Source organism: Pteropus alecto, unplaced genomic scaffold, assembly GCF_000325575.1.
Source record: "Pteropus alecto unplaced genomic scaffold, ASM32557v1 scaffold215, whole genome shotgun sequence".
Classification (NCBI taxonomy): Eukaryota; Metazoa; Chordata; class Mammalia; order Chiroptera; family Pteropodidae; genus Pteropus; species Pteropus alecto.
Window position 1 is genome coordinate 624,138 of NW_006436287.1, and position 25,753 is coordinate 649,890.

Below are 25,753 nucleotides of genomic sequence, written 5' to 3' on the forward strand. Positions count from 1 at the left end.
CTGCAATGACAGAAATGCTTAAAGTGTATAGTGGAACAAAAATTAGTTTTTTGAGTGGAGCAGAAATTTTGAATGTCAGAGTAGGAAAAAGGCCTAGAAAGAGCATTAGTACTAGATTACAGGGCTTTGAATACTCCATCCCAAAAGAATTCGGATTTTTTTAGTAGGAAATGAGTATTTATTTGAAGGTTTTAAATTAATGGAGTGACATGACCAAAATGATGGTTTAAAGAGATGAATCTAATAGTCGTATGCAAAAGGGATTGATAAGAGAATAGATCGAAAAAAGACAGATTAGGGGTCCATCGTATAAGCATGAGATAAGGAGTTCAGAACTGGGAGTGGGATAATGTGTATTCATTTTTTTGTTGGTTCATTTATGCACTCAACAAAAACTCTTGCTCTCATAAACTTTACATTCTAGTGCAGGAAAGACAGAAAATAAACAAGATAAGTTAATAAGACATACAGGATGTCTTAGCTGGTGAGCGCTATGGAGAAAAGTATCACAAAAAAAGGGATATTGGGACAGCTGAGGTTGGGGTGGGGGTACATGGAGGAATGGGGCACAATTCTGAGGAAAGACCTGGAGCGATGGGGAGAGTGAGCTGTGTTAATTCTGGGGGAAGACCGTTCCAGGATGAAGGGAAAAGCAAGTGAGTTTGGGAGAGTCTATTTGAGGAATAACAAAGGGGTTTATTATAGTTGGTGCCAACTAAGCAAGAGGAAGAATAGTTGTCTGTGAGCAGATGGGAGCAGCCAGATTGGGTAGTCTTTAGATGATGGGAAACAAAAATAAAAATAAGGCTTGAAAGCAGTCTGTGGGTTGGAAAAAGGACAAGAAGTCACACACACACACCCCCTGAGGTTTTGACCTTGCTTAACTAGGGACATGTTGCATTTGAGACAAGCTGTTGAAGAGTTGGCCAGTAGGTAGTTGGAAAAGATGAAATTAGAAGGGTGAAGGAATAAACTGCATATTTCTTGGTTGCAAGGAAAGGGACAGGGGTAACTTAGATTTAAGTAGTATCTATTTGATAAGCAGTCTAATTATGGATTAGATTTGACTTTCTGATGGCATCAATGTAGAAAGATGTACAGATTTTTAAACTAGAAATGGTACTTTTTTAGCCAGGTTCTTCAAATCTTTCTAGAATTAACAAAACAAAACTCCATTTCCTTGGCTCTTTTTAGATCTCTATCTCCTTAACCCTTACATTTGAGCTTTCTTCAAAGCCTGAAAGGAGCTATGCTTTTGTCAGGTGTAATAACCCCCGAGCATGGCGTTGAGAATGAGGTCTGTGTCTTTATTATTGTCCTTATTATTTTGAATAGGTTAAATAAGAGACATGTAGCTGTGTTAAGAAGGTCCTTTTTCAACACTTTTCTTTCCAGAATATGAATAGCAGTCCATTGCCAGGTCCAGAGTGTGAGCACTCCAAAATCAAACCTTCTGCATCTGCCAGTGCCATTTATTCTCTAGCTGCCAGGTAAGTTTACTAAAGCTGTATTTCATACAGTGGAGTTGGTTCTTATAGAAAATTGAGAAAACCCAGAGGAATATGAAGAAGAAAATAAAACTTGATCTGTATTTGCATCATGTAAAAAGTATCCTGTTTTATGTTTTGGACTGTGTCTTTACATTCTTTGTGTACATGTACATAGATCAGTCTTTCTGGGGTTCATCAACTTTATTAATCTTTTCAAAGAAGCAATTTTGGTTTTGCTGATTTTTTTTAAAAAAGATTTTTAATTCTTATAATTTTTGTTTTAATTCTTAAGTATCTCCTTTTTTTGTGGTAAAATACACATAACATAAAAGTTACCTTCTTACCCATTTATAAGTGTATGGTTTAATGGTATTAAATACATTCATATTGTACAATCATTACCACTATCCATCTCCTAACTCTTCATTTTGTGAAACTCTTTACCTATTAAACAGTAATTTTCCATTTTCCCCTTCCCCCAGCTCCTGATAGCCACTATTATACTTTCTGTCTTTGTGATTTTTGACTACTATAAATAGTTAATGTAAGTGGAATCACGTAGTATTTGTCTTTTTGTGACTGGCTTATTTCACTTAGCATAATGTCTTCAAGATTTGTCATGTCGTAACACATTGCAAAACTTCCTTCCTTTTAAAGGCCAAATAATGTTCCGTTGCATGTATATGTGACATTTTGCCTATCCATTTTTTAGTTGATGGAAACTTGGGTTGCTTCTATGTTTTAGCTATTGTAAATGATGCTTCTATGAACATGGGTGAGCAATATCTCTTTGACATCCAACTTTCAATTATTTTGTGTATATACTCAAAGGCTGAATTGCTGGGTCATATGGCACCACCATACTGTTTTTCATAGCAGCTGTACCATTTTACATCTCCACCAATGGTATACCAGGGTTCCAGTTTCCCCCAATTTTTTTTACCAATACTTGTTATTTTCTGGTTTCTTTTTTTTTATAGTAGCCATACTAATAGTGTGAGGCGGTATCTCATTGTAGTTTTGATTTGCATTTCCCTAATGATTAGTGATGTTGAGCATCTTTTCATGTGCTTATTGGTCATTCATATATTTTCTTTGGGGAAATGTCTATTTAAGGCCTTTGCCTATTTTTTAATAAGGTTGTTTGTGTTGAATTTTAGAAGTTTGCTACATATTCTGGATGTTAATCCTGTATCAGATATATGATTCGCAAATATTTTCTCCCATTCTATAGGTTGCCATTTTATTCTGGATAGTGTCTTGATGCATAAAATTTTTAAACTTTCACAGAGTCCAATTTGTCTGTTTTTTCTTTTGCTACCTATGCTTTTGAATATGATGCTTGCTGTGAGTTTTTCATATATGGCTTTTATTATGTAGAGATACTTTCTGTTTCTATTTTGTTGAATGTTTTTATCATGAAATGGTGTTAAATTTTGTTAAATGCTTTTTCTGCATCAGGATGATTGTGTGAATTTTTTTCCTTCATTTTCTTGATTATATTGATCAGTTTTCATATGTTGAACAATCACAACATTCCAGGTATAAACTCACTTGGTCATTGGGTATAATCCTTTTAATATACTGCTGAATTCTTTTTGCTGGTATTTTGTTGGAGACTTTTGCATCAGTTTATATTCATAAGGGATAGTGGTCTGTAGTTTTCTTGTATCTTTGTCTGACTTTATCATGATTATGCTAGCATCATTGAATGAGAAAGAGTTCCCTCTTCAACTTTGGGGGGAAGTTTTAGAAGGGTTGATATTAGTTCTTTATTAAATTTCTGGTAGAGTTTACCAGAAAGCCATCAAGAACAGGGCTTTATTGGGAGATTTTGTTTACTGATTCAACCTTACTAGTTATAGGTCTATTCAGATTTTCTATTTCTTTGTGATGTAGCCTTGGTAAATTTTGTGTTTGTAGAAATTTGCTCATTTCATCTAGGTTGTCCAGTTTTTTGGCTTACAACTGTTCATAGTACTCACTTATAATTCTCTTTATTTCTGTAGAATTGGAAGTAACGTCCCACCTTCATTTCTGATTTTATTAATTTGAGTCTTCTCTCTTTTTTCTTAGTCCATTTAGATAAACTTTGTCAGTTTTGTTGATCTTTTCAAAGAACCAACTTTTGGTTTCATTGATTTTTTTTTTCTCTAATGTTTTTCTATTCTCTCATTTATCTCTGCTCTGATCTTTACTATTTCTTTCCTTCTGCTAGCTTTGGGTTTAGTTGATTCTTTTTCCAGTTTCTTAAGTTGTAAAGTTAAGCTTGTTGATTTGAGATTTTTCCTATTTTCTTATTGTAAGCGTTTAGAGCTATAAATTTCCCCCTCACCACTACTTTTGCTAAGTTTCGGTATGTTGTGTTTTTGTTTTCACTTGCCTCCAAGTATTTTATAATTTCCCTTGTAATTTCTTCTTCAATCAGTTGATTGTTTAAAAATGTATTGTTTAATTTCCACAATTTTGTGAGTTTTCAGTTTTATTTTTGTTATTGATATCTAACTTCATCCTGTTATGGGCAGAAAAGATACTTTGTATGATATCTGTCTTTTAAAATCTGTTGAGACTTAAATTATGGCCTAACATATTGTCTATCTGGAAACTGTCCCACGTGCACTTGAGAAGAATGATCTAAGATCAGCGTGTTAGCACAGTCGGTTTCTTATGGTGTGGAGTCTTCCTGGCTTGTAGGCTTGCATAGCCTTCTCGCTACGTCTTCACATGGCTTTACCTTGGTATGTGTACAAGGGATGAGATATAGAGAACATTAGCAAGCTCTCTGGTGTCTCTTCTTATAAGAACACCAATCCTATTTTAGTGCCCCACCCTTATGACCCCATCCAATCTTAATTACTTCCTCAGAGGCCCCATCTCCAAATACAATGAGGATTAGGGCTTCAACTTATGAATTTTGGAGGACACAGACCTTTGGTCTATAACAAATGCTTTAGCTGCATTCTACAAATTTGGATATGTCTTATTTTCATTATTATTCATGTAAAAATATATGCTTTTGCTATTTGTGATTTCTTGTTTGATTCATCTGTTATTTATGTATTGCCCGATTTTCAAACATTGGAAAATTTTCTAGTTGTCCTGTTAATGAAGCTTTCTAGTTTCATTCCAGTGTGGTCAGAAAACCATACTCTGTTATTTTAACTTGTAACATTTGGAGACCTTCTTTATTGACTAGTTTATGATAAATTCCAGTAATATCTGCCACTTTTAAATATAAGAACGTGCAATTTGCAGTTGTTGGGCATAGCATTCTGTATATGTTGATGAGGGCAAGTTCGTTAATCGTGTTCAAATCTTCTATCTCCCTCCTGATTTTTTTAGCCTACACGTTCTATCAGATAATAAGAGGAGTGTATTAAATTCTCCCCCTTATAATTGTGGGTCCCTTTTTCCCTTTTATTTTATCCACTTGTATTGTATATGTATCTTATGTAGTTAGGGTAGATAGAATTTTAGAATTGATACTAAATGATAATTTTTTTATTATCCACTACTTTCCTTTAAGTCTGCTTTGTCTTATATGAAAATGGCTACATCAGCTCTCTTTTAGTATTTGCATGATATTTTACCATCTTTTTACTTTCAATTTTTCTGTGTTCTTATGTTTTAGGTATGTTTCTCATAAGCAGTATATACTTTTGCCCTTAAATCCAGTTTAGCATTCTTTATCTTATAGTTTGAATATTTTTTCTACTCTATTATCCATCTTTGATTTGTACATTTTTTTTACTTTCTTGCTTTCTTTTAAATTATTTTTATTATACTGTTTCACCCCTTCTGTTATTCTTTTAATAGTTGTCCTGGGGATCATGCACCCTTGACTCATTAGAGTCTACTTCAGATCAGTGCTTCTTAACACTTCTTGGACATTTAAATCCCCCCACCTATTTATCCTGTAGTACTCCTCGTTTCTTATGGCTTTGCCATGCTTCCATCTGGAATCTTTTACCTTCTGCCCAAAGAACTTCCTTTAGAGAGATAGAGACAGAGTGTGAGTGTATGGATGTGAGTGTGGGTGTGTCTTTTCTATCAATGGACTCTCCCAGGTTTTGACAAAAAGTACCTTCTATTTGATGGAAAATATATATATTTTTCTATATATATATATATATTTTTAAAGATATTTTCACTGAGTGTAATATTTTGAACGGGAGTTATTTTCTTTTAGCATTTGAAAAATATTCTGCTGCCTTCCTGCTTCCATTGTTTCTGTTGAAAAATTAGCTCTCAGGCTTAAATTTGCTCTTTTAAAGGTATTATTTCTTTTCTGGGTACTTATGAGACCTCTTTGTCTTTGCATCCCAGCAGTTTTACTATAATCCTCCTATGTAGTTTTCTTTATATTTATTCTTCTTAAGATATGTAGAATTTATTAATTTTGTAGTTTGATGTTTGTAATCAGTTTTAGAAAATTCTAGGCCACTGTTTCTTAAAATAGACTGAATAATGCATTCTCTTTCTCCTCTCCTACTGTGACTCCAGTTATCTGAATGTTCAACCTTTCAGCATCCCTAACATAGCTGTTATACTCATGTGTTTTCCATTCTTTTTCTTCTCTTTAATATGAATCATTTCTGCTATGTTCCAATTCCCTAATCTTCTCTTTTGTGGTTTCTCATCTGCCCTAAATCTATCTTTTGAATTTGTATTTTCAGATACCGTGTTTTTATGTTCTAGAATTTCTGTGATTTTAAAAAATTTATTCATTATAGTTTTCTAATAAAATTCTCTATCCTCCTTTTTATTGAACATATAAATTACAATTATATTGTAAAGGGCATATTTTGTTAATTTCAGCATTTGTCTCTCCAGTTTGGCAAGACAACCAAAATATCTATTTACCACCTCAACTGTTGTTTTCTGCTTGGTTTCTCAGACTCTAACCCCATGTATACACAGTTTAGGGATTAGTAATAACTAGGGAAAATTGCAGGCAGAATTCTCTGCTATTCCTTTTTTCAGGATTTTTGGTCCCTCACAGATTGTCCATCTTGGTACCCCAAAATTCTAGCCCTTCTTTCCCCAGCCTATTGAAACTACTTTGAAACCCCAAGTTTAGAACCACTAATATGAGTCTTACCTTGGTGTATTCTCTCTGGAATCTCGGCCTCTTTAGTCGTGGCTGTCTAGTGGCTCACCAATGCCTTTCTTTTGTATTTTATCCTGCTTAAATTTCTAGCTAGCTATTCTAGGCAGATGGTTAGATGATGCTTGCTACTTGCCCATAGCTCTAAACATGTAAAATATATATATATTAAATCAAGATATAGTTTTGTAGTCTCTCTCTTTTAAAACTTATCATTATTATCTTGAGCATTTCTCCTTATCATTTAAAAAGTTCTTCAGAATCTCCCCCTACCCCACCCCTGGGGGAAAGCACCAAAGAAGGGGAAGGGCAAGGGCAAGGGAGGGAGAGAAAAAGGGGAGGTCAAAATCCTTACTTTTAGTGATTACATATTATTATATGTGATTATAACCACATACTTAATCATTCCCCTGTTGTTGGATATTTATTTTGTTTAAAAGCTTTTATTTCTAATAAATTTGCTTCAGTGAACATCTTTGCACATAATCAGAGATCCAAAGTAGAATTATTGCGATGAAAGCATGTGAATTTTTTAAAGTATGTATTACCAAAATGCTTAATGAAAAGGCACAATTTTATATATTTTTTAACATCAACAAAAAATTATAATTAAAGCTTTTTGATTGCCCTTTTAATGACCCTTTTTGTCAAAGTAATGTGTTAGAGAATTTTTAGAAAATACAGGTAAATGATGCTGGGCATGGGAGGAGAGAAAGGGGGGATCAAATAGAAGAAATAGAAGTTATCCATAACCTTACCACCTAGAGTCAGATAATAGTTAGCAATGTGATGTGTGTTCGTTCATTGCCATTTCTCTGTGTATGAAATCATATTTTATATGCTGTTTTTCCCCAGGAATATCTTGAACATTCTTAGGGTATCATTATATTCTTCTACTACAATGATTTTCAAATTATTTTTATTGATGCAAAGCAGTGGAATTGACTTAAGTTGTAACCTCAATATGTGAAATAGATAAGACCTGAGGTAGAAACAGAAGTAGCCCTCTGAGGCCCCTGCTTTTGGAACCTCTAAAGCACTGAGGGACACAGTTGACTTCAGGTATATTGCTGTATGAATAGTTCAAAATTTAATCAATACACGATTACTTGACAGGTTGCCTATTTTTTGAATATTATAAATAATGCTATAGTGAATATTCTTGATTATTTCCCCAGGGGAAATTCTTAGAAATGGAATTTCTGAGTACAAGGGTTTGCATGTTGTATGTTTGGTTAAGTACTTTTGCTGAATTACACTCCAGAAAAGTTATACCAATTTCTTATTTCTAAAACTGTTTAAGAAAGTACCCATTTTCCCCACATTTTCACTAGTACTTGGTATTTTTTGTTAATCTTTATGGATCATTTCTCCCCCAGCATTTTATTATGAAAAGTTTCAAACATAGAGTAAAGGTGAAAGATTTTTTACAGTGAACATTAGTATACTCACCACCTGGATTCTACTGTTACTATTTTATTATACTTGTTTTATCTACACTTCTGTCTATCATTATCCTAAGAAAGGTTGATAAGAGATGATAAGAGATCCATCAGCCTTTCTTACAATAAATAAAGTAAGACACATTTTCAAGACATAGTGTAGATAGCTGTACACTTCAGCCTCAGAACTTCAGCATGCAATGCACAAATAATAAAGGTAACATGTAGACATAAGAAAAAAATCTCAAGTGAGATAGATTATAGGGACTGTCATCTGTTAAGTTTTTGTAGCATTTAAGTATTTTGTAATAAGCAGCTTTTGCTTTAGTAATTAGTAAAAATAAACATCAAGTAAACACAGATAGGCAGATCTAATAGGTGTTTCTTACAGATTAGAATGTGCAAAAGCATAAAGAGGAAGGGAGGAGAAACACTCATTAACTCATATTCCCAGAGTCAGTGTTGTAAGCACATGTATGTTTCTTATATAATTGAATGGGGATTTTGTCTTAATTTTATTTTGTTTTTTCTTTGTCTAGTTTCAGAGGGTGGGGTGGTAGGAGAGGATTTGTTTAAAAAACTTCTAGGTGAGAGTTATATATGAGTATCAATGGCAAGATCCCTGAAGCCAGGGTCAGAAGATGTGGGATCTAGTCCCAGATGATGCAAACTACCAAGGCACCTTATCTCTTTTATTCATATTTTTCTTGTATAAAATGAGAAAATACATTTATACTATCAGATAACATATGAGAAAGCTTTTAACAAGCTGTATATTCTTTGAAACCATAGGTAGATTTTTAAATTGATATTTGTATACATTCTTAGCATATTGTCAGAAAACCACTTGCTGTTTCTTATTCATGCCTAGTTAAAGGAAAACTGGCATACTAGCTCTTGGACTGGGACTCTAACTTATTTAGGGACAGAGTCTAAACGGTATGAAGTATTATCCCAGTGTAACACAATCTCAAACATGATAGCCACACCTTTGGTCAACTAAAAGTGAAAATTTAAGTTAGTGTGTTTTTAATAAGTACCTGTCTTAGCCAGGAGTAATAATAGATTTCTAGGTGGCATCCATTTTGCCATGTCAAATTTGAGTTATGATCTGTTTTGAAGCCACTTATTTCATATTTTAATGTTTTTCAGCTTGTTAATTTTTGTTTTCTTTTTTTGGTTTTTATTCTTCATCTTCCAGACCTCTTTGCCAAAGCTGCCTCCTGTGGAGCAGTGTGAGCACACGAGGAACACAGAGTATATGACTCCCTCCTCTAGGCCTCTAGGGCTTCAAAAGCCAGATGCAAAATGGCCTTTGGAGATAACTCAGAGTTCACGGTAAGTTTGCAACAATCCTGTTTTGGAATTCAGTTGACACCACTTATCTACTTGGCTTGCTACCTTCACATATTGTTATCCAGCCAGAATTAAAGCAGAGAGATATATCTAGCTCCTACTATTGAAGGTTCTTAAAGCTGTAAGCAATTCCAATTATGTTTCCTGAACATCACAGTAATCTCAAAAACACATATCTGTTAATCATCATAAGAGTCAGTCTTACAACATTACTTAGCGATAACTGGTAAAAGGGGAATGTTATCTTGATAGAATCAGGGTCTAGAGTAGTTGTGGATAGATGAATCTTAATAAGTTTGCAGATAACAGAGTTCTGTTTCAAAAAGTCATTGTGCCATTTTCCTTTCGGGTCAGAGTGTGTGATTGTGACCAGCAGATTGATAGCTGTACATATGAAGCAATGTATAATATTCAATCCCAGGCAGTGCCATCTGTGACAGAGAGCAGCACCTTTGGTGAGTAGCTTTTCTGCTACTTTAAAAATTGTTGATTTGCCGTAGGAATGAGCCTGTAATATTTGGGTAATGAGGTAGCTTAATCTAAGCAGGAAATTCTTTTAAATAATTTTGTTTGCAAAATATCTTTGATCCATGGGCAGTAAAACTACCTCTTCTCTTTTATTTCCTATTCATACAGCTAGTTCCTTTGTGCTTTTTCATCCTTTCTGGGCCTGGAAACATTTGTGTTATATGACCTGGAACTGCAATGCTGGCAGCTCCATCTTATTCCCATTGCTTTTTGCATTGATGAAATTCTTTTCTGTGAGGGTGATGAATACTCAATTCCCATATTAACTAGTTTACCAAGTAGAGAGTTTAAGAAGGCAGCATACATAGGGCCCGTTGGCTGACCTTCCAAGGTGACATGCAGATAGAAATGTTGAGTGAATGCCATAAAGTGGCACTTGAGTCTTTTGTATAAGTGGCTATTAACCTTGGCAAGGGAGCTTTTGACATGTTCAGAAAGGTAGAGCTGCAGGATTAGTGCAGATTTTATTTTCTGTTTCTTTGATCTCCAGCCATATGGGGTGTTTGGGTATATTTATCTCTACCTCACATGGTGTTTGGCCCATAGTAGACATTTGGTAACTCTTTGACTCTGGGCATGGATGCATACATGCATGCATGAATGAATGGATGGATAACCCTATGTTGAAATGTGTTAGAAGGTGAAGTATGTAAAAAAGAAGATAACTGCACAAACTTTTCTCTAGGTGAAGGGAATTTGGTTGCAGACCATGCCAGCACTGGCCCTGAGGAATCAGAAAATGATGATGATGGGTATGATGTTCCTAAGCCACCTGTGCCAGCAGTGCTTGCCCGCCGAACTCTGTCAGATATCTCTAATGCCAGCTCCTCCTTTGGCTGGTTGTCTCTGGAAGGTGATCCCACAACAAGTGAGTCTCCAGGCTACATTGGGCTTGTACTGAATTGCTGTATGGCTTCTACTGAAATAGAGATGACTGATTGCTTGGTGACAATAAGTCAGTAGCTGGAAGTAGTAGACTAAAAAGTATGTCTAAATGAGAGGAAAGCAGGTCCTGGGCCCCAAATTAGGGAGATAAATTGTAGTCAGATGCTGTAGGATTTTGCCAGACTTAGAAATGAGATTGCACCTTAAACCATGGCTCCTCCTGTGCTGGGGGTAAGCAGGACCTCTGACTCTTCTGAGTGCACATTAAGACAGTGGTTATTAAGCTTAACAGTTCAGACCACACATTCCTGACTTCCGGGCCCCATCTCACTGGAAAAGAGGTGTGCTGTCTCTGGGAAGCACACTGAATGGCCTGGAGCCAGCCCATATGTGGGCCTCGACTATCAAGTGCTGCTTTTCTTGCACCTGTGTCTGCCTGGTAGCTTAGCAGCCAGAATTTCTGTCACTTGGAAATCGAAGATAGCCTTCAGGACAGCTGGTGAAAAAGATACACAGCGTCCAGTTGCCCAAACAAGCAGTGATCCCCACCCACCCAGCCTTGTTTAAATGCTTCTTCACTGTAGATTAGGCTTATTTCCGTTTCCTTATTTGTAAAAGGAGTTTAGTATCTTCTCTGGCCCCCTCAGACATTTAAAAAAAATAATCCAGGCAGTAGTGTATATGAAAACTTGTTGCTAAGTGTAAAACACAATGTAAATGCAGATGTTCTATGCTTATGACAGTAATGGTTATTGTTAATAGAACAGGTGCGTGGTATATTTAGAGGGTTGCTTCTGCTGTGAGAAGGAGGAGGCTATATATGTATATACTATATACTCCTTGAACCTGTAAAACCCAGCCAGCCTTTTGACTTAAGAGCATATGTACCTAATCGACAGTAGGTCAGTAGTATCTTGATATTATATTGTTATTACTGCCATTAAATGAGGATTTCCCCCCAACATTTGCAATATTTTCTTTCCTATGTCTTCTAGACTTCACTGAGGGTTCCCAAGTTCCTGAGAGGCCTCCCAAGCCGTACCCTCGGAGAATCAATTCTGAACGAAAAGCCAGTAGCTGTCAGCAAGGTGGTGCTCCTGCTCCTGCTCCTGCTCCTGCTCCTGCTCCTGCTCCTGCTCCTGCTCCTGCTCCTGCTCCTGTTTCTGCCGCCACGCCCTCTCCTCAGCTCTCCAGCGAGATTGAGAACCTCATGAGTCAGGGATACTCCTACCAGGACATTCAGAAAGCTTTGGTCATTGCCCACAACAACATTGAAATGGCCAAAAATATCCTCCGAGAATTCGTTTCTGTTTCTTCTCCTGCCCATGTGGCCACCTAGCACATCATCTCCCTGCTGCAGCTTTAGAGGACCAATGAGCTGGGAGCTCTTACTCAAGTAGCACCTGAAGGGCAGAGAGGTTCCTTTGGAGACTTCACAATCAAGTCTGGCCCTATCTGTGGGCTATCACATCTGTGGTTCTAAGATTTCAAAGCAGTGGAATGAAATAGGAGCAGCTAGTGTGTTTTATTATTTTATTTGTTTTGAGTTGTCCTTCAGTCCCCACTTAGAGAGAGTGTGGGTTTTTTTTAAATGGTGGCCTTCCTGGGGAACAGTCCCGAAGGCAGTAGGAGAGGTGTTGTGCTGTAAATCCTAATTGAGGATTTAGTCTTAATTAAGACTTTCCTGGGTTAAGAACGTGGTTGTGTATGTGTGTTTATCTGTGTGTGGTCGTGTGTGTCTTGTGATTGTAAGGTTAACCTTCTGTCTGTGTTCCTCCCAGGAAGGGAATTAGCACAAGAGGTTTAGGAAGGAATCTTTTAAAAACTTACATCTACTATGGTATTATATCCAACTCCAGTGTGTATTACAACTTCAACATTCCCCTCTGGCTTGGATTATCATATGCATAACTGAAGTCTTTTATTTTTAGAACACCTTCCCTTTGTCCTTTCTCATCTGCACCTTCCTCCTTCACCTTGGTGTCTGTCATTGGCATTTGGCTTGCTATGACCAGCCTTACTGAAGGCAAGCGGCTTATAGGATGTTCTATATTGTGTGTGATGGTGTTGGTTCATTTAGTAGATGGATGGGGGGTGGGGGGGAAGTACTGTAGCTATATCATTATAGTCATGTTTAATATTTACAGCTAACACTGGTCACTCCAAAGCACTGTTTCTGTAGGAACATTGAATCTGTTAAAATAAGATGTTTGAATTATCATAATTACATAATGACTGATTTGAAATAAAGGCCTTCAAATACATTCCATGCCCTCCCCAGAAAATAACCTGTGGGAGTCAATTGCCTTGGTGCCAGGTATGTGTATGTCTAACGTAGGTCATGCGTTTTTCTACTTAATGGGAGGGGAAGAGCATTTGTTTCCAGCATGGCTTTCTGGAAGACTGTGAAGCTTTTAGGAAACTTCATTCATGTGTTTTTTTACCTTGTTGTCCATAAAATGCACAAAATAGACAGTAGGATATATCTGTTCAGTTTTTCTTCCCAGTTCATTAATTCCAGCTTGTATGAGTGTCTCCTCCCTTTGAACGTGATCCAGGTTATACTTTCAGAAAAAAAAATTTTTTTTGCCCTTTAAGGATTGAGGGTACCAACCCATGGTAGCACAGCATTTTGCTGATAACAAGCACCAATCCTACATTGATGTCACCTGACAACTTGGTTTTCTCTTGTGCCTATGGCTTTGGGAATGTAGCATATCCTTCCCCTTTCCTTTTTCCCTAGATCCTATATACTCTTCAATAACTGCATTGTCTGAAGAAGACATCATTTAGTGTAATAAATGACTACTGTAGTCAAAGACAATATGTGAACAGCCAGGCAGTTTGTGTAATTGCAGGTTCATAAAGCAGATTTTTTCCCTCTCTTTTCTTTGTAACTAAAACTTTTTCTAACTCTTTTCTTGGCTTTCAGTTACTCATAGATATTTTGGTTTTATCCTCTAGTCTCAGCCATTTATGTTTTTATAGTAGACAATACAGGACTTCTTGTTGATTTGCCATAGTTACCCAGTGTCTCCTCTGTGGAAAACAAGACAGCCCACCTTCAGGTATGGGAGGTCCTGAATTGGTATGGAGAGGGGTAGAGGAGAATGGCAGTAAGTAAGAAACAGTAACTTAGCATTTCCTTCTAAAAGCCAGTGTAGTGTTTTGTTTGTGGTAACATTCAGTTTTGCATTTTATGTAGATACCAAAGGCCTAAACAAAAGAACTAGAAAAAATGGCAGCAGGTCCAATGCCTATCCACACTGGAAATTTTCCTTGTCTGATATTGCCCATAGTCTGAAGATCTACCAAGAGAATAAAGCACTGGTTCTGCATATCTTTTGCATTTTCAAGATGCATTCAAAACTTGTTCTTTGGAGAATGTGCTCACTTATATAAGCTAAGGGCAAGTACATCCTTTCTTTTCCTAATGGAGTACTCGTGTGGCCTGTTGGGTACTTCCTGAACTGAAGTACCAGATCCCTGTGTTGAACATGTGCACCATTGATTGGTTTATTCATTAGCTGGTCAGCTGTGTATCTGTAGGCATTCAAGGTTTAAGACCATTCTGTGAGGGTTATTCTCTTTGGGTGTTCTGAGGGTACACCTGGGTCCACGCCTGACTGAGCTTGCCAGGTGAGCCTCAGGAAAGTTTTCACATGGCTCTTGTTTTGAGGTTATTTCTAAAACTTTAATTTCTTAAATTTTTTCTTTGGCTAAAGGCACTAATATCTCCTTCTTCATCCTCCATTTGTAATGCAATTTTTAATTCTTTGGCTCTGCTCTGAAGTGAACTAAAATTGCTCTTTCACAGCAGGGTTTATTTTGAGTTTTGGGCAAACCCATCCCTTTCCTCCCTCCTAATTATAAGTGGTTCCTCCTCTGTTAACTATCAGGTGGATAAGGTAAAAACCACTTTGATGTTTTCCTTTTTCTTAAATGCATTAGGCTATTCCATTCAACTCAGTTCCCCGTTTACTCTATGTCCTCCTGGGTTGCTTTACATAGCCTGCCACATTACTGGGTGGCTGCTTTGCAATGCATTTACCACTAAAGGATTCTCAAAGTGGAAAAAACCTTTGGGCCCTATGATATACCTCCCTTTAGGTGAACAATAGATTGGACAATTGATCATCTCAGCATTTATCTGTTACTATTTATGTAAGGTAGTGATCTATACCTGTGGATGGCCCTTTCTACCCTAGTCCCACTCCAGATCTTCTGCCATTCTTTTATTCTCTTTTCTTATACAAACTCTCAACACCAGGGCCCAGGATGTGGGATAGTACTATTGATATCATTTTGCTGTTTTGTGGATTAAGAAATAACATTTTTGTGGGGGTCACTGTTCTTCATACTTGAAGTATTTATTTCTTCTACATAAAAGTAAAATATATTTTATAGTCCAAATGGACCATAATGAATTTTTGTAAATTTGCTTTCAAAGTAGGGACCCAGCTCTATGCTCCCTTTAGGGTACTAATAACAAGATCTAGACCTTTTTTTCTTTTTTATTGAGATATAATTGATATTTAACATTGTATTAGTTTCAGGTGTACGAAGTAATGATTCGATATTTGCATACCCTGCAAAATGATCACCACAATAAGTCTAGTAAGCATCCATCACCATACATAGTTCCAAAAAATTTTTTTTCCTTATGATGAGAACTTTTTAAGATATACTCTCTTGGCAACTTTCAAATATGCACTAAAGATATATAGCCCTTTTTGTGGGTGATCAGCAATGGTGTTAATGCAGAATCTTCTCCTACCTCACATCATGAAAGTCAGAGGGTGATAGACTTTCTTCCCAAACTGTAAGTCCCCCTCCTTACTGTTGGCTTTTCTGACTCTGCAGTGACCACTGCCCGTGGAATAACGGTATTCTGACCATTGACCTGGCTTTTTATCAGGTTTTTTTTGGTTGTTTTTTTTCATTCAGTAAATGTTTATGAGTGGTTATCATGTGCCAAAAGTGTCAGCTTTATGTTCTTCCCTGCCATCACTACATGGTGATTTACCAACGTTGGGAGATTGTACTTGCATTTATTTCCTTATAGAGCTATCCTGGTTAAAATCAGTTCCAGACTTTCCTGTTGCTCCCTGTTTTCTCCCTATAGCTTTGCTAATGTCTGGGAGGTTCGTTGGTGTAAGTCTCATGGACACCCACCATTTTAATGTATTTCAGTGGAACCTGTTCGATGAGTTGAGGGGTATGTTGGCTCAGAGTTGCACAATAGGGTAGCTAAATGTTTTAAGTGAAGCATTTGCCCCCAATTCCCTTTCCAATCTGGTGCCTTTCTTGATCCTTTTTATTGAGCTGCTTATGTCCCTGATCCCCATGTGCCCCACATTGGGGAGTTTCCTTATCACCCTTATGAGACCTGTCACCATCTCCCATTCTGTTGGAACTTGTTTTCCAGTCCTTCAGCAACCATCCTAATCCTGTGTCTTAGAATGGTTGAAGTAGAATGGTTGAAGGTGTGGGGAAGGAATGCACACTTGTCTTTGGGTCCTGATCTTCAATCATTTATTTGGTCTTTCAGAGTCAAGCAGTAAAACAGACTGAACTCAGTTATCTCTTGAGGTGGGGAGCTTAGAGAGCTTAGAGACCTAAAAGTATCAAAATCAACACATCATTATTCTCTTACACTTTCAGGCTTTAGAAATTCCACCTACAGTGTTCTAACTCAGCATAAAGCATTACTATCACTACTTTGATCTCAATCTACATTAGCAGTCTTTCTTTGGAAATGCATATAGCCATTTAACGTATGGAGGTGGGTACATACTGGAAGAAGATCAGGGTTATATCTTTGACTATCCTGTTTGGGAATCCTTTGTATGTAAGAAACAAAAGTATTCAAGCTAAAGAAAGGAAAGAATCATAAGGATGCAGAGTATTTCACAGAACACAGGATAAGAAATAAGTTGATTCTTGCAGGGAGCTGGAACTGTAAAACTTTGTATCTAGTCCTTTTTCCTGCTTCTCAGTCCATTTATTGGCATGCATGGTCCCAAAATAGATACCCCGGTCCTCAAGTCTACTTGACCTTCCAACTCTAGGGATCACCATTATCAGATTCCTAGTACCTCTTAGTTCATATTCTTAAGAAAGAAAGAATATAATCATTCCAGCACATTTATTGGTTATCTACTGGTAACTAGTTATCCTTGCCACACAGGAGTATGCAACAGCAGCTTACTCCTTCAGAGGGGAGATGAAAGGGAGTTCTTAGAGAAGAGGGTATAGATGGGATAGACACCCTAAAAATAATAGTAAACTGCTATCATACTGCTTTTTTCAAGAGTGAAAAGGCAGCCGTGGGACCATGTCTGGGATATCAAGGAAATTCTTAGGTTTAAATTCAGGTTTTTGTCTTTGTTTATTTCCTATTTTTCTTCCTTTTATGAGTCTTGGTGTCCAAGATTTATTATCTCCTTTGTAGGACCAGTTTTTCCTGTTTCGAAGCTAGTCTATTCTTAAGTGACATTTCTTAGCCCTCATTCAAACTCAGGGTTTTTAGCCTTCTTTCATATGATTTAGAGAGCAGATCACAGATCACAGTGGACTTCTGGGCTCTCTTTAGGGTTCAGTACTAAAAATGTATTTATTCTGTGGGCCCATGGCCTGTGTCCTTGTGTACCCTCCTCTTCACTGTTTGATTTGGTCTTTCCTGTATGAAGAGGACTCCTCAATAGTAGTCTTAAACCAGCCATCCCAGGTGCCTCAGAAACTACGTTGCTGTAGCCAGTAAGAATATGTAATAGTTGGGAGAGTTGCCAGAAGATAAATTAGATATAGATTCAGTTTAGAATGGAGTTTTTACTGAGAACTCTTTAGACAAGATATCTTTGTCTTCCTGGTCCAGTTGTCTTCTTTGTAGTCCTGTATCAAACCTTTATTTTTTATTTTTAAAAATTTTGCCTCTGCTTGCCTGAATCTTTTTATCTTATTTATCTCACCCTAGAGCCTGTCCTGTGTTATTAAGGCATTTCATAATTACTTAAACTTTTTAAAACTACTGGAGCCATTTGATAAACACAAAAGTAATCTGATAATCCAAAGATATACATTGAGGCACATGATGAAGGGTAGGTTGTCCGACTTTGCATTTGATATTCTAGTTCTAGGCTCCAGAATTAAGGAGCAGAGGGATGGCAATGCCATGTGCCTCCACAGCATCCTAGGAAATCTCATTGGTTTCAAAGGGGGTGGGGGAGCACTGTGTTTCTTGGTTCCAGAAAGTAGCAAAAGAGTAAGAGGTGGGAAAAGAGGGATGAGCAAGCATGGCGTGCAGGCTCATTCATTGTTAAATGGGAAGCACTGCTGCTGGCAACAGACTAACAGCTGTTTGGAGAGTTCACTGCCCTTTTCCTTGTATAGTGCTCGAGAAAAATGTGGCTTACCGCTCCCTCTCTTTGACACAGTAAAGGCTGAAAGCCAACCACAGATCTCGTTGATTTGATAGCCAAGCAAATCAGAGTTCTGATTTACAGTGTCATATTCTTGATTCAGTCTCAAAAATGAATGTGGGAGGCGCCTTGAAGACATTACCTCTCACAAGTTCTTCTACCCCTGATCCAGATTGGGATGCCAAAAGGAGGATTTCCCAATATCTGCTATGTGTAACCCCTCAGGCCTTGTACTGCCTCCATGCTCAGGCCCCGCAGTGGGGTATACTGTGTGCCCAAGCCCAGCACTTAAACATATGTGTTAAGGTACCCTGTGTGTCAGTTCCCTCCTCCCTTCCCACCTCTGACCCTGTTAAGATGGGTGAGGGTAGCCATGCTTGTGGCTGTTGGAAACTGAAGGGGCAGAAAGCTACCTACGAGTCTGTAGACTGCATGTTTTCTCTTCTTTGACATCCTTTTGCTATCTGGGTGAGTAAGCTGCAGGCCCAGTGCCCGTGAGAGTAGATGCCTCCTGACCTACTCTTCTCAGCATGATTTTAGTGTCTTGGTCTTGACCTCCTGCTGTAACATATGTTTGGGCATGGCAGCTATGAAGTACCTCCTACATCTGCTTTTTGGCTGTGGTAACTTGGGATTGTTAACCTTATATATCTTTTTCCTTTATTCAAAACAAGACAATTTTTAGCACACTGAATAAAAGCCAAACATTTTGTGCCTTTCTAAGGCAGCACTGTATCCCAGGCTGCATTTTAGGACTTAATATGGAAATACCAGAGTCTTAGCTTTCCTCTACCTTGAGTGTCACTGGTCTCTACAGTCTAGGGGAAGGGAAGAGTGTTCTGTGTGGCTGAAGAGATGACATATACATGCAGTGTGTCAGTAGTCCCTTTTCCCTGCCATGATGCTTAGTTGGAAGAAATAAACATTGTCCTCTGGGATCATTTGGTTGGTTCCAACAAGAACCAGGTTGAATGCTGTCTCCAGCAAGAAGAAACAGAATGTTCCGTGATTTCCAGGTATGCTGTGGACCATTTCAAGTGTCCCAGCCTCCTAGTCCTATTAAAGACCCCACTCCATGGAAAAGTGTAGAATGGACTCTCCTGAGAAGGGGAGGTTGTTTGCTTTTGTCCTTTCCATTTGCTGGATCCTGAACTGGCCTAGATCACCTTCCTCTCCCTTCATCTGAAGACTTCAGACCCAAAGCATTAAGCAGCTAGCGCCCTTTTCAGGGTCCAGTTTTCCCCTCGGAAAGGCAGCAAGAACAATGTACCAGAAGCCTATCCTCGGTATTATGGCCATTAGGTGTCAGGAAAAAAAAGAAAAAAAAATGTTTCCTGTATAATTACATTTTACTTCTTTCTTTCCCTTTTCTCAGTTCTTCCCTGCCTTTAACTAATAAAGAATTTGGAGATAGAAACAATTCTTTTTAAAGTCCTCCTTATTTGGGATTTTAACATTCTTGATGTGGGTGGGGCTGAAGAGAACTTGATGCTTTCTCCAGAATGAGTCCTAATTTGTATATCAGTGTTAAAACATGAAAACTTAGATGAGATTTTTGTGGACTATTTTAAAATGTTATTAATATAAAAAATTTTTATATTAGTAGTATTTAATCACTCACATGTAAAGAATAAGAAAAACAGAAGGTAAATATTCTTACAGAGAAGAGCAGAGCTTTAAGATTCATTTTCATTTTAAGACCATTTTGTTTTGCCAATGTGTTAATGTTTAGAGGTCTGTTATACTAATGTTATTTATTAATTTTTTCATTTCCATACACAGTTAACTAAAGAGCTTTTTTAAGCACCCCTGTCTGTAAAAAATATTTTTAAATAAAGTTTCTTTTGTTGTAGCAGTCTTGAGTTCTTGTTCGCTCATGGGACGGAGTGAAACGTTGGGCAGCTGTAGGCCCACTTATCATAGCAAGTCTGTACTGCTACCTCAAGGGCAAGTTTAAGTGACAGGAAAGCATAGAAAAAGAGCAAAAGCTTCTTGCCGAGAACCTGCCAGGCCCTGCAGGCTGCCTAGAGCAGGGCAGCTCTGCTGCTGAGCAAGAGGACGATTACCCTGTGTGGCAGAGCTTGAGCCATTTGCACAGAAGCAAAGGTAACCTCTGGTCTCTGCTGCCACCTGCAAAGGGTTTTGTGTTCCTTTTGGTACAGTTCCAATTCCGGAGGCCTCAGGTTGCTCCGTGGCTCCGTGATAGATAAAAAGCAGTATAAGATTTCTGGGACAATTAAGCTTTATTTTTCACATATATACATATATAAAGGAAACAATTTGCAAATTTACACACAACAAAACATATATACATACAGATGTATGCGTGCACACACACACACCTCAAAATCTAGCCAGGCCCCCATTTCTCGTCCCTAAAGTACCATCTTTCCATTAGAGCCCTTCTTTTGGGTTCTAGGCCCATCTGCTCAGTTTGTAGGAGTTTGGTGCTAGTATAACCTTAATCCCCATAAAGGACCATCTGGAACTCATCTCTGTCCCCTACTCTCACCTTTCAGTCTTAAATCATCCCTTGAGAGGGCTGTGGGAGCCAAACAAATATAGCTCAGTTTCAATGGCCTTAACTCTGGAAAACAGTGCACAGCTTCCACACTGCAGGGACAATGAGATAACACCCAGCAAATCTTTTAAGGAATGACACCAGTTCCTGGCTGCTGCCCAGAGAAAGAAGTGTCACAAAAGGGACTCCAGAGGCAGGCAGGCAGGAGTGTCACAAAAGGGACTCCAGAGGCAGGCAGGCAGTTGTTCCAGATAACTGCTGGAGTACTCTCCAGAACCATTGCGAACAACATATTTTACCAGTGGAGGGGGGCCTGGGCTCAGTGCATCCTTACTTTAATGACACAACAGAATTACAAAGCCAGCCTTTGGGGCAGGAAATCAGCTCAAGATAAATAGGCTACCTAATTCAATAGCTGCTGGTAGAAGACGAGTATTTACATCCATAACGTGTAAAGGGAAACAGTCTACAAGAAACTCCTACCCATTACTGGAATATTGAGGTCTCCTCCTTGGGATGAGTATCACTCAACAAATTGAGATAGTGGTAGACTGGTCCCTGAGGAGGGGGCCTCCAGGGCCAAGTCAGGTTCTCAGGATGGTTCTGGTCCTAGCCCATTGGCCTTCTGAAATGGGATCTGCAGGTGAGCTGGAGCAGGGGTTTCTCTGTCATCCACTTTAGAGGCCATAGTGACCATCCTGAATGCTGGAGACGAGGGTGAGCAGGGGACATGTCCAGACAGGGAGGAGAGTTCAGTGTGATTCAGTATCTAGTGCCTCAGATCGATATATTTCTCTCCCTAAAAATAGAGGAAGAGGATAAGTAAGAGGGGAATGTGAAGACAGTGACCAGAGTTCAGGGTGTGAGCACTAGAAGTGAGAAGAAACTGAAGCAAAAGCTGATGAACTAGGTGCAGCAGCCTGAAGGGAAGAGGCAAGGGTGGGTATGACAGGGCAGGGAGGGAGAATCTAGCCCCCAAGTCAGACTGGGCCACACTTTGCACCTCATGACCTGAGCCACAAGGACTGTTCAGGAAAGGGTGATGGGATGGGACAGGGTCCTTGCTCTCAGTCTTGGTAGCTACCCTCTCCAGGGTCCCTCAGCCACTTGCCTGGCCCTGTGAGTAGTGTTATGAGGGTGAGATAGGGTCTGCTCCCAACCTCCAACACAGAATGAAAGACAGAAGGTGTTAGTGTTCAGGGGAATGAGAACCATTAGTCCCTGTTGCTCCCAATCCCTGAGGCTGTGTCAGGCACTGGCCATAGGAACTGCCTCCTACCTGGTCTCCTGGAGCCCTCTTGTCACCGTTGCTGCCCTGTAGGAGGCCCATCTCTTCTGGGAGCTTATCTGACTTAACTTCAACTACAAATTCACTCTTACGAGACGGGGGCAGCGTGCTAGGAGGAGGGAGGGAGGCAAGAGGTTGGCAACTCAGGGTCAAGGGAAGGACGGGCTGTTGGGAAGGACTTGGACCAGGTGATGAGCTCTTCGGTGTTCTGGGGCCAGCGCAGGGGAGGGAAACAGGTAATGAATGAAACGGAGGTGTGGGTGATGGAAGCTAGGTAGTGGGGCAGTAAAGCAGAGAGCGCTCAGATCCAGTGTCCCACTCCCACTCCTAAGGGGCACTGGGGCAGGCAGGGGAACATCCCCAGGAGGCAGCAAGCTGGGTAGCATGAGATGGGGTGTGGGCAGGGTGCTAGGAACTGTGCTTACATCTCTTGTTTTCCTGACCGCCCACATGGCAGCTTGCCCTTCTTGTAGAAGAAATAGAGGACAGCACCCAGCACAGCCAGGACTAGGACGCACACAGTCACAGCAACGATGACCACACCTTTACTTTCAGGCTCTGGCAGTTTTTTCTCTGTCCCACAAAGACACTCGTAGTCACTCTCTGCCCCAAGCTGCCACATTTCCATCACTGCCCACCCAACCTAGGGCTGACAGAAGATGAGCCATGCTCACTTTTCCTGGCAGGAATTCCCAGGGATGGTAAGGGCAGAATGAAGATGCCCTGGTATAGCCCTGTTCTTGGGCCAGACCTGGCTTACCTGTGGAAGTACTGTTGGCTCTGGCATGAGGACTGACAGTGGAGATGCTGAGGCCAGTGGTACTATTGGAGTCTGTTGGGAGAGCAGTTAAATGGATTGGGACAGGAGTTAGGAAGAACACAAGCTGATGTCTATGCTTGGGTGTGCTCCTGCCATACTCTGCAGGACAAGACCCTTACCTAGCTCCAGCAAAATGATGGTAGTGTTTTTGCCCAGGGAATTGGAGGCCACACATTCAGCACCTGTCTCCAACAGCTCTGGAGTCACAAGGACATTCAGGATGCTCAGGACACTCTGTGGATCTTGGTCTTGTTCACTTGTCTACAAGGAAGGAGGCACAGCTCAGTGGGTGGGGAGGATGTCCAGTCATGGCAGCAAAGCCTGGGCAGGGATTAATAAGAGCACAAGAAGTTGAGATGTGCCAGCTCACCAAGCCCTCAACATTCCAGGAAATGGTGGGCCGAGGATGTCCTGATGCTTCACAAGACAGATTCAACACCACATTCTCCTGTACCCACATCTTCCTCTCCTTTAATGCCATCCATGGGGGCCCTGGAAAGGCAGAGGGTAGGGTGAGGCAGTAAACTCAGCTAGCCAACCTCCCGTACCCAACAGAGCACCCAGGGCAGTGGGTGGCTTTTTGTCCTCAAAGTGCTTGAAACCACACAGCTTGGGGTGGCTTCAAGGGGCCACCTGATTTCTGCCAAGAGGGCCTCACCAAAAATGGCCACGTTCACCAGCTGTGTGCGGTTTAGGCCGGGTACACTGGGCACAGATGCCATGCAGCGGTAGCCTCCCCCTGCTTCCCGTTTCAGGTTGTGTAATTGGAGCACAGGCCCCTTTTCCAGCACCTGGCCTGTCTGGGGTGAGAGACATGTCAGAGGTCATTCCCAGCTCCACCTACCCCATAGTCCCGGGGCCACCTGGATACCTTTTCTCTCAGCCACTGGAACTCAAGGGCCTGGTTACTCTCTGCCTCACAGGTCAGGGTAAGGCTGCTGCCCTCCTCACTCTCAGGGGCTGCGGGGCTCACCCGGACATCAGACACATCTGGGGACAGCAACAATGTCAGCCTGCTTGGGGCAGGACAGGGCAGATTCCCTCTTGCCCCAGCCTGGTCCCCTGAACTGGGCCCCAATCTCTCACAGTTCACCAGCAGCTCCTGTTGACCACTCAGTAGTGATGCCATGGTTTCCAAGTCCAGGCCCTGACATTCGTAAAGCCCACTGTGTTCCTTCTGGGCCCGCGCCAAGACCAGGACCCCATTGTCATCGGTTGTCTCCTCCTCCATCTCCTTGGTGCTGAGATTCTGGGAGAGGATGAAAGGGTAAGCAGAATGCACCTCCAGCCCCTCCTACCTCCCTGTCTGCACCAGGCCTCAGGCCCTCCACACCTGCTTGCTGATGCTGAAGTGGGGTGGGGGGTTGCCATCAGCCAGACACCTGATTTCCACACGGTCCCCTTCCTTCAGCATTCCTACAGGCTCCACTTCCAACCACACTTTCTCCGCTGGGTCTGTACAGCAAAGGGGCTAGCTCTCAGCCCGCACTGCCCAACCTGGGCAAGGAGTGGCTAGCAGGTGTCTCCCCCAGGCTCAGCCCCCATGCAATGGTTAGTACTCACAGAAAACAGGGACAGTGACTTCCCTTGATTCCTTCATGTGGTTCCCACTGGGCAGCCGATAGTTAAGCTCACAGTAAAACTGGGCATCCTTGTCCTCCTTAAGCAGCTGTGCCTTCAGAACACTCCGTAAGGTGTACAAACCACTTGACTCTACGATCTGGGATGACTGAATGTGAACCCCTGAGCAAGGAGGAAGGGGAGAAGGGCCAGGCCTCAGCTCTGCCTCCAACCCACTCACAGTCTCCTCAGGGGTTGGCAGGGGGGAACCTAAGAGACCCTACCACCTGCTGAGGGCAAGGTACAAATGGCAAGTTGAGACCCTTCAACCCAGAAGTTTCACTGCTCATTTTCTACCCTGGACAAACACTTACACAGGGGTACACATACAAGCATGTGTGGAAATAGTGCTCCAATGATGGAAAAAAGAAATGAGGAAACATTCTAGACATCCACTTAATGAATGGTTAACTAAACTACATTATATACATCCTATGGAATCCTGGGCAGTAGGCTAAATAGTCAGGTAGATCTAAATAGACTAACCTGGAAAGATTTCCAAGACTCATTGTCAAAAGAAAATAAAACTGTATAACAATGTATACCACACAATACTATTTAGGTTAGAGTTTCTCAACCTCAGCACTACTGATGTTTTGGGCCAGATGATTCTTTGTTGTGGGGCTGCGCTGTGCACTGTAGAATGTTTAGCACCATCCCCGGCCCCTACTCACTAGATGCCAGTAGCACCCCTCCATTCGTGACAACCAAAAATATTTCCAAACATTGACAAATGTCCTGGAGGGGGAGTAAAATCATCCCTGGTTGAGAACCACTGATTTAGGTAATACAAAACAAAAGCTTGTATATTCCTAGATTTATTAACATGTGTAAGTACATAGAAATAGGCTTAAAAGAACACATATTAATAGAGCTTACTTTTGGGAGAGGGTCTGGGGCAGGAAGGAAATCTTCCTTCTAGATTTTCTGTATAATTTAAATTCGTATGAATAATATTTTCAAGCAACACTTGTGTACTTAAAAAGAAAGTAAAATAAAATGTTAGGTGGTCTATGTGTGATGCCATAAGCATGGCTTTTGAGGGCTGAGAGGGCTACTCACGGTTCTTCTCCTCCTTCAGGGGCTGGCCATTCTTGTACCAAACGACTTGAGGAATGGGGTACCCATTCCTTCCCACACACGTAGCAACCTAAGAAGGACAGGGTGAGTCTCCCTGCCCTGAGACCCCACCAAGACCCTCCTTATCTTCTACTTACCACGTACTCGCCCTGGCATATCTCACCTCCTCAGGCTCCCTACTGTTTACAGGAATGC

At 40.3% G+C, this 25,753-nt stretch overlaps 2 protein-coding genes across 3 annotated transcripts in view; one reads left to right on the plus strand and one right to left on the minus strand.

Annotated features, from left to right (window-relative positions):
- CBL (Cbl proto-oncogene) overlaps nucleotides 1–20,081 on the plus strand; it is a 94,674-nt gene extending 74,593 nt beyond the window's left edge. The window contains 5 exon segments of the mRNA XM_006912610.3: nucleotides 1,396–1,494; nucleotides 9,241–9,377; nucleotides 9,750–9,850; nucleotides 10,609–10,791; nucleotides 11,804–20,081. Of these exon segments, the coding sequence (XP_006912672.1) occupies nucleotides 1,396–1,494; nucleotides 9,241–9,377; nucleotides 9,750–9,850; nucleotides 10,609–10,791; nucleotides 11,804–12,147 (864 nt within the window). The 3' untranslated portion in view covers nucleotides 12,148–20,081.
- Nucleotides 20,082–20,453: 372 nt separating this feature from the next.
- Nucleotides 20,454–25,753, minus strand: part of MCAM (melanoma cell adhesion molecule) — an 8,841-nt gene continuing 3,541 nt past the window's right edge. Inside the window, exons 5-17 of one of the 2 annotated variants that reach the window (XM_006912611.3) lie at nucleotides 25,722–25,753; nucleotides 25,541–25,628; nucleotides 24,422–24,601; nucleotides 24,192–24,313; nucleotides 23,945–24,107; nucleotides 23,730–23,848; nucleotides 23,517–23,658; nucleotides 23,229–23,350; nucleotides 22,978–23,119; nucleotides 22,799–22,870; nucleotides 22,464–22,611; nucleotides 22,030–22,147; nucleotides 20,454–21,549 (exon numbers count right to left, since the gene is read on the minus strand). In XM_006912611.3, the coding sequence (XP_006912673.1) occupies nucleotides 21,520–21,549; nucleotides 22,030–22,147; nucleotides 22,464–22,611; nucleotides 22,799–22,870; nucleotides 22,978–23,119; nucleotides 23,229–23,350; nucleotides 23,517–23,658; nucleotides 23,730–23,848; nucleotides 23,945–24,107; nucleotides 24,192–24,313; nucleotides 24,422–24,601; nucleotides 25,541–25,628; nucleotides 25,722–25,753 (1,478 nt within the window). In that variant the 3' untranslated portion in view covers nucleotides 20,454–21,519. The remainder of the gene's footprint in view (nucleotides 21,550–22,029; nucleotides 22,148–22,463; nucleotides 22,612–22,798; nucleotides 22,871–22,977; nucleotides 23,120–23,228; nucleotides 23,351–23,516; nucleotides 23,659–23,729; nucleotides 23,849–23,944; nucleotides 24,108–24,191; nucleotides 24,314–24,421; nucleotides 24,602–25,540; nucleotides 25,629–25,721) is intronic. The other variant, XM_015589961.2, reaches the window with a different exon arrangement.